The 11610-nt window shown below is 36.8% G+C and overlaps 1 protein-coding gene across 1 annotated transcript; it reads right to left on the reverse strand.

Annotated features, from left to right (window-relative positions):
- Nucleotides 1-702: 702 nt before the first annotated feature.
- atp6v0b (ATPase H+ transporting V0 subunit b) lies at nucleotides 703-10696 on the reverse strand. The gene is made up of 8 exons (XM_067363452.1): nucleotides 10430-10696; nucleotides 9648-9696; nucleotides 8624-8707; nucleotides 8271-8348; nucleotides 6637-6706; nucleotides 6404-6455; nucleotides 6095-6285; nucleotides 703-2574 (listed from the first exon to the last, which is right to left on the reverse strand). The coding sequence occupies exons 1-8, from the start codon at nucleotides 10497-10499 to the stop codon at nucleotides 2548-2550; spliced, it is 621 nt and encodes a 206-aa protein (XP_067219553.1). The 5' UTR covers nucleotides 10500-10696; the 3' UTR covers nucleotides 703-2547.
- Between the last annotated feature and the right edge of the window lie 914 nt (nucleotides 10697-11610).

The following is an 11610-nucleotide window of genomic DNA, read 5'->3' on the forward strand; positions in this document are numbered from 1 at the left end:
AATGGCAACCTATAAAACCCAATCTGACCATTTGGGTATAATTGAGCTGTTTATATATATATATATTATAGTATACACATTATATAGTTATATATGCTAGATACATTTTAGCTGGTTTTATTGTGTTTACTTGTTTCCCCAACAGCTATAGCTAAAACATTATGATATTAATGTTTTAGTTTGGAGCACAGAATTCACAAAATGTGTTCTAATTTAGGGGGATTGATTAAATAATAATATGATGTTTCTTGAGCACAAATTCAGCATATTAAAATGATTTCTGAAGAATCATGTGACACTGAAGACTGGAGTCATGATGCTGAAAATTCAGCTTAGCGGTCACAGGAATAAATTACATTTTGAAATATATTAAAATTAAAGTTGTTTTTATTATTGTAGTAATATTTCACAATATTACTGTATTATAATCAAATAAGAGCAGGCTTGTTGAGCAAGTGACTTCTACCGACCCTCAAACTTTCAAACAGTAGTGTAATATGGTAATGAGTGGGGCGGTCAGATTACTCCTATTGGCTGATTGATAATGGAATGTGCAGTTCCACATCTCCTTTATAGAGTATAGTGTAGAGCACTAGAACATAAATTAATAATTAGTCATCTGATAACCCAGTGTTTAAGTTATGCTATGTGAAGCTACTGCTGATACTGTACAACAAACACAATGACTGCATTGAGCTGTTTTTCCACATTTCATTTTTATTTCTTCAAGGACAAAGTCTAGAGGATCCACTTGTACACATCAAAACAATGGAATCACCACATTAACATATTTAACAATCACAGAAATAGGAGAAATGGTAACAAGCTCATCTTTATCTCACAACTCCTGAACCACTAAACCACAGACAGCCAATCCAGGTCCTAGAAGCCACACAATAACGAGACCTAAAGCAGCCTCGCAGTGGGATCCACCAGGAGTGGGTTAAACCGCTGAGTCATTACAGCCAGGTCTAAGTTGGAATGTTTCAAAATAAACACTTGCATGTAAAGGAAAAAAAAAATGTATGCATCACTCCACAAATCCAGTGCAGGAATAACAGATCATCTTGGTGTTTCGCTAATCATAACACTATAGTGCTTTACAGATGGGGTATGTGATTTGATTGATCATTAGAACTTAAACAACACACACTGAACAGAAGTTGATTTGGGGCATTCAGTGGTTAGTAAAATCATGTTTAGTATGTACCTCCACAAACACATAGAGAATAGCATTAAAGTACAGCTAAAAGAAGTTCAACTGATTGGTCAAGGTTATAACCAGTGGTATACTGTCAGATTGACCTTAGCGAAGGGAAACACCACATTTAATTTTACGTGAATGAAAACGAGGCTGTGAGGAATAAATGTTCAATATTTCAGCTGATGCGACACTAAAAATACGTCTACGTTGTGAAAATGAGAGCTTAATCCAGCCTTGTTTTTATTCATGTTAAAATAAATATGGCATCTAAGGTCTTAAAGTCCACCTTAGACAACTTCCTAAACATTTTCAGAATGAACTGAACAACAAAGATGATGTTACATATCGTTCATCCAGCTTTGAGTTTAAACATTATACAGTAACAACAGGGACCTAGGGGGATAAAGACCACTTCTTGCATCCAAAAAAAGAAAATAAGATTTAAAAAAAAATACAAAAAGTAAACAAAAATCACAAGACAACTAGGGAATTATGGAATGGCAAACACCCTCATGCTTCACAAAAAAAGCTGCTTTTAATATGTACACGCATCAGATTATTATATCCTCTTATTTTTAACCAGGCAGAACTGAAGAGAGCCCTACAAAGTGAGGGTCTACACCGGTAGAAATACAATTGGAGACTGGGTGTTTTTTTTTTAACATCATAGTTTTGGTATAACTGTTTTCTCAAAGATAGTGTTTACTTGAATTCAGTAGCAACATGAAAACACAACACATGATCAGGTCAAGCACACTGGATACACCAGGTGTCATCACGCAAATACAAGAATATTCTTGCATACGGCGATCGAGAGAATACTTTACGATTTACAGCCATCCAACGCAAGGAACCACACTAATGCAGTTTATCACTTTTCTTTTACTGTACAGAACAAATCACAGCGAACTATATATTGAATTTTGAGATGATTACGAACATGTCAAAACAGAGCAGAACATTGAGTCTATTGAGAGTCTTTTCTGTCAGCAGGGTCATTGTTTATATTATTAGGCTATTTTAATAAATAAAATACCTCTTGATTTAAAAAAAATAATAACGATATTATGACATCATGGAAGTATGGCCAAAAACATTAAGTGATATTTTCATTTTCAGAATTATGAGATGCCAAACTAAGTGAGTCGTCAAAGATCTGCCTTTGACATTATCATCATCATGCACACTTTAAGACAAATTGGTGCACATAGAATATTTCAATCTTCAGAAAATGATGGTTAAAAACAGACAAAGGAAAATACATTTAAATAATTTACTATGTATTTACACCTCCTGTTTGCACCAGCAACACAGCGTCTTTGATCTGTAGGTCGTGTGGTCATCTAATCTCCCATTTTTACTTTCGATGTCTGAACAGAGAGAAAAACATTGTTAATTATACAGGTCAAAAAAGCAAGGTTAACACACAAAATGTGATATCTCAGGGCCACAAAACAAATATTCTCCTGAACAGACCGAATATTAAATGGATAAACCAAAAAGATATTATAAAACATCTTATGATTATAGGCCATATATTGTAACTGCAAAAGGGCATATGACTGTTTTAATAGGAGTTGCTGTAGAGTGTCTGAATAATCTCAATCTGAATTCAAGTATGCATGTCAGATCAATTTACAGTGTGTGACTGGAAGTGGTGATAAAATATTAATTTTCCAGAGGGTGGTCCTAAGTAGCTAGATGGATATTAATGAGAAATAATTCAAAAGATCATCCTGCTGGAAGCCAGATGGGGAAGAATATGCTTCACGACAGCACTTTGTCTGTTGGGTAAACCAAAGGCTTGTCCACATAAGGAATGAAATGAAGAAGTGAAACTAAAGGTCATTTAAAACAATCCATTGGGCAACATACATTTTACTCTGTCAAAATACAAGCCATCTTGTATAAATGAATAATTGGTGCAATGACAATAATACTACTATGCTTTGATAATAGTAGTGCTGTTGGAATAAAACTGTGCATGATAGGTACATTATAAATATATATATAAAAACAGGCCAGGGCAGCATTTCCCAAAAGCATCTTAAGCCTAAGTTGATCGTAGGCACAATGGAGCTACGATCAACTTAAGCTTACAATGCTTTTGGGAAACTCTACCCAAGTCCACAGAAATGCATAACTTATCATAGTTCATTGAATCTGATTAGACCGTTCAGCAGGCGCAATGATATTATGCAGCACCTCTCACACGTCTCCATGGTTGCAAGGCACGCTCCCTGTGCAAGCAGGGGGTCACAGCCGCTGCGTAATATCATTGGGTCTGCTGCACCCATGGTACGGCAGCAAAGGTCCTTGATTATTACGCCCGAATGAGAGTATAGTTCCTAGCCATATCGGCCTAGAAAAATCACAACTTTTTATTTTCCGTCGGTCTTAGTACACGATTTAACTACAGAAGAGTTTTAAATAGGAAAAATATTGAAACTCTTTGGTCATTTTTGAGCGAGATGCTAATGGTCTAATCAGATTCAATGAACTATGTTAAACTATGCTAAAAGTGATACCGCCAGACCCAGAGATCGGCTGAATGGATTCGAAAACGGTAAAACTCAACTGTTTAACTCTAGGGGAGTTGGAAAACGAGCCTATTTTCCAAAAAAGTGGAGTGTTCCTTTAAATTCATGTTTGAAATTAATATCCACAACAAATACTCACTCTTGGTGTAAAAAGGCCTTAAAGGGGCTCTATGTAAGATTTTTACTTTAATATAGCATAAAAATACCCTAATATGTTTGCAGATATTTAGGAAACATGCTAAGTTCACCTACTTGTTTCTCAAAAAAACAATGCTACAGCCAGATATTCTACTTTGAAAATGTGCGTTCCGTGTCGGAATGTCTGTTTTTGTTTTGGTCTGTGCGAAACCATGTGCTGCCAGTTTATCCAATAGTATTTCAACATCACAGGTTGCCAGTTGGCGGAAAACACCGCGTATTGCAGCCATGAAAACCAGCAAACAAACTGGGTCAGAGAATCAGGCAATAACGTCAGCTGCGCGTTCTCGCTCTCTTCTCTGTCACGGTGAAGTGACACACACCCGCGCGGGCGCCTCCTCTCTCTCGTCTCATTCGCTCATTCTCTGGTTAAGTAGTGCTTGTATTGCGCATTAATTTTAGTCATTCCCGCAGGTCTCGCGCTCACACCGAAAGTGCGCGCACTACTGATCTATATTAGTGGAGCGAACAAGCCACGCTCAGTCTCAAACAGAGACAGAAATCCAACAGTCACAAGTACCAAAATAAGCGCCTTCCTGCGCTTAAACTGTCAAATACATACAAAATTATGTCAAAACCAGCGGCACAGGCAATCTTGGCGAGGATACAGATAAACACACAGTTTTTAATCTTTAAATAGCTAAGAAAGTGAACCTATGTCGTGTGTAACAGTATTAGGTCCATAGAACACCGTTCATAAACTCTTAAAGGGACAGCAGTCCAATATTCCTGCTGCTGTCGGTCATGTTAATCAAAGAACAAAATACAAAGAAAATCACTTTCTGCTCTTGACTGAATACGTTTTATAACTTTAATGGTAAGAATTGTTTGCAATAAAGACTACAGAAATTAAGTTAACCAATGCAAAATAACACAATGTGTAAAAACCCAGTTACCTGAATAAAAACCCAGTTAACCCGAAAAACTTAGTTTCATAGCTCTCTTTGTTCTATTGCATTTATATTTTATTACTGACTTACTTTTTTTTTTATGAAAATAAAACTCTGCATTGAAGAAAAGTAGATTTTTGTTTGTATATGTTGTCATTTATAGTTCTTAGAAAGAAAATCTGAATCGGCAAAAAATATGTATCGGCTGATAACACTAACAAAAAAAATCGGCAAATCGGCCAAGAAAATTGCAATGGGTGCATCTCTACTAAAAGCCTCTGAATCCATCTAATTATCTCTATGAACAACAGCATATCAAAACTAATCATAAATCAACTCATCAGCTTACAGTGTTTAAGTCTCCTCCTCCTTCATTGTCAATTGCACTCCCTATTGTTGCTGGCAACCATATGCTGTAAAAGCTGGCAACCCGCGTCTTTGAACGAGGGGGCGGGCCAAACAATATTTTGAAATTGGACTGCAGTGCCTATTTTGAACACTGGGTGTCATTCCTACAGAGAGCCCCTTTAAAACTAAGATGACAAAGTCATTTGAGTCCTCTCATTCGTTATTTAGGGGGCAGTTGTGGACTAAAGGTTAGAGACAGACTTGTAACCCAAAGGTCGCAGGTTTGAATCTCAGTACTGGCAGGAAATGTAGGTAGGGTGCGTGTTCACGGTGTGTGTGCACACTTGATTTCATTTTTAAGAATGCAGTATGTAATATTGACAGCTAGAGGTTGAAATGGGTACTGCAGTCCAAATTCAAAATATTGGAAAGTTGTTTCCCTCGCCTCCTCCTCCTCAAACTCTATGCTCATGTGGGTTGCCAGATTTATGACACGCAACAGGAATGAGCACAATTGCCAATGGAAGGCGAGGAGACTGTTTTAATATGCCTTCGGTCATAGAGCTTATTAGATAGATGCAGAGGCTTTTTAGGTTGGGTAGAATGTACAATCTCTGACCCAGTTCATTGGCTGGCTTCCATGGCTTCAACAGTCTTAACAGTTTTATGTCATCTGGCAACCCGGGGTGTCAAAATACTATTGGGTAAATCGGCAGTGGGCGGGATCAAACATACAAAAACAAAAAAAAAACAAAAAAAAAACAACAACGCGATTTAGCGGTAATCAGTGAACCGGCTTTACTGACGAAATGCATGTGACAATCGCATGTGATATATCGCCCAGCCCTAATTAAAATATTGCAGTAGAAGAAACATCCATAGTAATTTGAGAGAAGAAAAAAAAAAACACTTGCCTGCAAGATGGCTACGATCACTCCAAATAGTCCAATGGCACTGCCGAAAATTTCAACAATTAAGATCTTGACAAAGAGGCTTCCATTCTGCGCATCAGCCAGGGCAGCTCCACTGCCCACGATTCCAACACAGATGCCACAGAAGAGATTTGAGAAGCCAACAGTGAGTCCAGCACCAAACATGGAGTAGCCTGAAGAGACAGCACCAATGTGTCATCAAAACTCATTTGGTTGCTCCGTAGAAGCAAAGACAAATATTTCACACAAGATGAAAAGTTGATTTAATATTCATTATTAAGCAAAATGTACCTGCTTGGTAGTTCCTTGCCCCAATAGTTTCTGGAGTTGTGCCACTGAAGTTCTAAATAACATTTAAAAAAAAACTACGTTGAGAACATTTATTGTGCTGTTCAAGTAATACAGCAAATTTAAATGCAGTACAAGCTGAGGGAAAACATCTGCTCTCTTTTCTAAACATAGAACTTAAGATTTACTCTAAAACCAATGGGTTCAAAGAAATGGGTAAACAAGTTTTAACTTACCTCTGCCAAATTGCTAATGACAATTGCCATGATGATCCCATAAATGGCAACAGCTTCACAAAAGATAATGCTAAAAAAAAAGAATGAAAAAAAAAAGAAAACTGTCACTAAGTGCAAATACGAGCCAAAAAAGCCTTGGGCAAGCAAATAAACAAACAAAACAGATGGAATCATAAAAACAACTGTTTTTTACATATCTGACAAATGTGGCACGAGCAAAACGACTTTTGCCTCAAATTTGGTTTAGCCTTTTTTAAATCGATGCAACTGTAGAACATGTGTGGCAACAATAGTGATAGGAAACCAAAATAAAATATGACATATTATAATATTTAATAAACATTTTTAGGACATGATACAAAATGCAGCTTAATGACTGGTATATATTAGGGGTGCAACAGTACATAGAAGTCATGGTTTGGTACGTACCTCGATTTTGGGGTCACGATACGAGTTCAGTACAACAGGAAAAAAGGAACAAAACCCAATGCGAAGTTCTCTTTTCATTTCTTTTGAAATTACATTTTTTTCCATCTAGCGGCATTTACTCCTCCCTGAGGTAGTTGGTATAGTACAGCCTCCTTTAGTGTATTATAAGCACTAAGCAGTAAACAGAATGCAATCTTGCATAGGACTTTTTTTTTTTGTAGGGCTGATAAAAAAAACATATTTGGTCACAATCAGCTACAAAACTGAAAAGCATTTCTTGTGTTATAAAAGTAAAATATAAATAGAATAATGAAAAATAAAACTTGTGCAGATATTAGTTTTTTGCACATGAGGGTTCATTAATATGCTGGCAGATGCAAAGTTCAATATTACGCTTTTTTAATAAATCACGGAAAGATGAGCGAGGAGGAGAAAAAGAGCCTACTTCACCTTTCCACAAGGAGACAGCGAGTGAAGCGGCACCCGAGGCATCCCATTTCCAGGACACGCATATTTTATCACTGGACTATAGGGACTTCCACAACACAAATTGGCACAATGCCAAATGACTATTTTGTCTCAGTATAGGAGTGGAAACAACTTAAAGTACTTCATCATTTATGATCATACAGATAAGTGTAAGCCATCATTCCAAACTGTAAATCAACTGTATTTTTATTCTTGTACACTCACAACAAAAACAAAACGTGCTTTTGTAAAATAAAGAAAAACTGGATGCTGCTTTCTGCTATCCCGGTTTTTTTTCTTTCTGTGAAGTTTGTGTTATTGAAGTCTCAAAAATTAAATGAAACTCAAGAGTATAGTCTACTAGGAAGCTCTTGCGAGCAATCTGAACTCTTGTTTTGGGTTGGTGCATAGATCGTCTCTTTTTCTTCCGCTCTTTTTTTTGTTGTGGTGGTTAGCAAACAGCCTTACCGCGCACGTACCCTTCTGGATTACAGTGTGGATCACCTGTGACTGACTGTATTCATCATCTGACTGTATGCACTGAATCGTGATGTCCGTACCGTGACAGTTCGGGACGAATATACATGTACTGTTACACCTCCTAATATACCCAGGGGTGCCAAAATTTGCTCATTTTGAACCCTGTGATTGTCTATCAGGCAGCAAAAATAAATAATAATAATAAAAAAAGCATCTTTGCACATAAAACTTCAAAAGATTAAGCACACTGCATATACCTGACAAGATTTTTGGTCTTGATTCTAGGGGCTTTGACTCCACCACCAATGATGCTGGACCCAGTGATGTAAATCCCCCTGCAGAGTCACAAGACAAAATACAATTTCAACATACAAGTATGTGACTACAAAAGGAGTATGCTGTTGTACGTTTTTACATTAAATTATATTTTGGTGAGTGAGGTACTGATAAAAAGAGTCGAAGGCTTCTTTTTTTAATGGACCTCTTTTCAACTAAGCACTGCAGAAGAGGATACGGAAAATTGTACTACAACATCTCAAAATTTCCCATATGTTTTTTTCTGAACTTCAGCTTTTATGACAGACTAAAAAGAGGAAATGGACAGTCTCACCATGCAGCTCCAACAACAGACAGAGAGATGGCCAGGCCAATTCCAAGATTAGCCCACATAAATGGAGAAGTCTCTGTTAAAAACCTGTGAAAGAAAAGGTTAGGTTATCCAGATATCATAAGAAGCATTTAAATCATTTACTGTACTAAGTCTTAAATTATGTCTTTTGTTATATAAAGTTGATATCCACATGACAAATGTTAACAGTGAACAAGACAAGCCCGTTTAGCAATAACATGCTTCAAAGAATTAGTCCACCCCCATGTCATCCAAGATGTTCAGGTCTTTCTTTCTTCAGTCGAAAAGAAATGAAGGTTTTTGATGAAAACATTCCAGGATTGTTCTCTTTATAGTGGACTTCAATGGCCTCCAAGTGGTTGAAGGTCAAAATTAGTTTCAGTGCCGTTTCAAAGGGCTAAACGATACCAGACGAGGAATAAGGGTCTTATCGGTAATTTTCTAAAAAAAACATAAATGTATATGCTTTATAAACACAATTTATTGCCTTGCACGTGCTTCTGCTTTCCGTATTCTTCAAAAAGCTTACGCTGTATGTCCTACGACTTCCCTATTCTACTTACAGAAAAACACGAAACTGGTGCCGCATTCGTTACGAAAGTTGAATAGGGAAGGCGTAGGACATACAGCGTAAGCTTTTTGAAGAATACGGAAAGCGGAAGCACATGCAAGACGATCATTTGCGTTTATAAAGCATATACAGTTGTATTTTTTTCGAAAATTACCGATCGTTTCGCTAGATAAGACCCTTATTCCTCGTCTGGTATCGTTTAAAGCTGCACTGAAACTGTCATTTTGACCTTCAACCGTCTGGAGGACATTAAAGTCCACTATAAGGAGAATAATCCTGGAATGTTTTCATCAAAAACCTTCATTTCTTTTCAACTGAGGAAAGAAAGACATTAACATCTTGGATGACATGGGGGTGAGTAAATTATCAGGAAAATTTTATTTAAAAGTGGACTAATCCTTGAATGTTTCAAGGACTGTCTTACTGAACACTTACCATGCTATGTCAAATCGAAATCCAAGGTCAAAAATTGTATAGCAAATACCTGTGGAGGGGAAAAAAAAAGAAAAACAGAGACTTGATTAGTAGCGTTTTGTGTTTAAGATTAACCAAAAAAGTTTAAAAAGTGATACAGTTTTCATTTAAACCAAAAAGAAACTCAAAGCTTAAAACCCAGGAAAAATAAAAGCAGTAATAAATTGCATAAAATGGATCGACTTGTTCCATACAGAATCATAGAGGGTATGTGTGAAAGCTCACAGTCATGTGAGAGCTATCTTCCTCATTTGGTCATAAAACACGATTTAACTGCCATATAATTACTAGAAAAAAATCCTCATTGGCTACATATTGAATTGTGTTGCTCTCCTGTGCGATTCCAGCTAATAGTGTGGAGAAGAACAGAATAGAAATGCCAGAGAAACATTTTAACTCAAGCTAACAGAATAAATTACGTTCTCATCAGAGCAGGTGTATGTGTAATGCTCACTGACAGCCTTGCTACTATCACTATAACTCGAATTTCAAATGTTCACACCAATGTTTAATGACAACAGCCTTTAATACCATTAAAATGATATTTAAATTATTGTTTGACGCAGTCGTGCTAGTGTATGACAGCTAACGTCAGTTGAAGCTAGCCTAAAAAGCTTTTCGGCTAAAGAAACAGAAAATAATTATAAAGATATCTGCGTACGAATCAACTAAATTAAAGATAATTATATTAAGACGCGTGTGTTGTTTACGTGCATATGTCAGCAGGTCTCATTAGCACTTACCGACGATCAGGATGGTCGTCCAGAAGGCCAAAGTGACCCCGGTGTATAAAATTGCGTGCCCGTTCATCATCCACTCCACCAGCAGCGCCAGTTTCGCTATCTAAAGGTTCTCCCAGGAATAAACCTAAAGCTACTGTGATGTTACTTTCTGTTGGATTCTTGTATCTTGAAGAGAAATGGATTCCTGTGAGCCCTTCGAAACGGCGAAGGCTGGAAATCCTGCATCCATCAGAGGGGAAAGAGTCGTCAGCTGATCATGTGACGAGCTCGAGCTGTGCACGTGACTCAAAACGTCACTCTCTTCCTTTAGTGACCTCAAGCGCTGATCCCCGGTCAGCTCATATCGCTTTCTCTTTGTCGATTTCCACAAACATAAGAAAGTATAGTTTAAAATATTCATAGAATTTAGCTACTTTGCTAAGCGATATTTTACAAAGAAAATATAGATGTTCAGTTGTTTTGGTACTACTTGTTTGTCTGCCAAAATATATGAATTTATTTTCAAACATATTGGTAGGCTTGCATACCATTCTATCTATCTATCTATCTATCTATCTATCTATCTATCTATCTATCTATCTATCTATCTATCTATCTATCTATCTATCTATCTGTCTGTCTGTCTGTCTGTCTGTCTGTCTGTCTATCTATCTATCTATCTATCTATCTATCTATCTACAGGGTTCCTACACATTTTCCATTTCAAAATTCCATACTTTTCCAGACTCAAATTTCCAGACCTCCTTCCAAACGTTTTTCTGCCATTGGTAAGCCTCTGTCTCCTTTTCTAGGTTTTCTCTGCTTCATGTTTGTAGTAGGGTTCTTACAGTCTTTTAGTCTCTTTTTATATCAGTGTTTGATTGTTGAAATAAAGTTTTGTATTTAGTATTTACGTCTAGGCCCTTCTCTTCTTAAAACTACGTTGCTGCGTTACTTCTGTTTTGGATTAATTTACAAGTACTAATATATTCCCTGTTTAAAAGGGTAGTGACTTTGTTTCCCTTTCTGACCATACCACTCGCTACATAGGCGTAAATATTTAATTTGTTTAACATTCTAATAATTCGACACATTTACTTCATAGACATCCTTCTCTGATTTATCCATTCTGTCCTGTTGTCAGTATTTGTTGGTATCAAAACATTTCTATAGAGTAGCCTATGAGTACGAGTAGCCTACAA

The sequence above is a fragment of the Chanodichthys erythropterus genome, chromosome 16 (assembly GCF_024489055.1).
Source record: "Chanodichthys erythropterus isolate Z2021 chromosome 16, ASM2448905v1, whole genome shotgun sequence".
NCBI lineage: Eukaryota > Metazoa > Chordata > Actinopteri > Cypriniformes > Xenocyprididae > Chanodichthys > Chanodichthys erythropterus.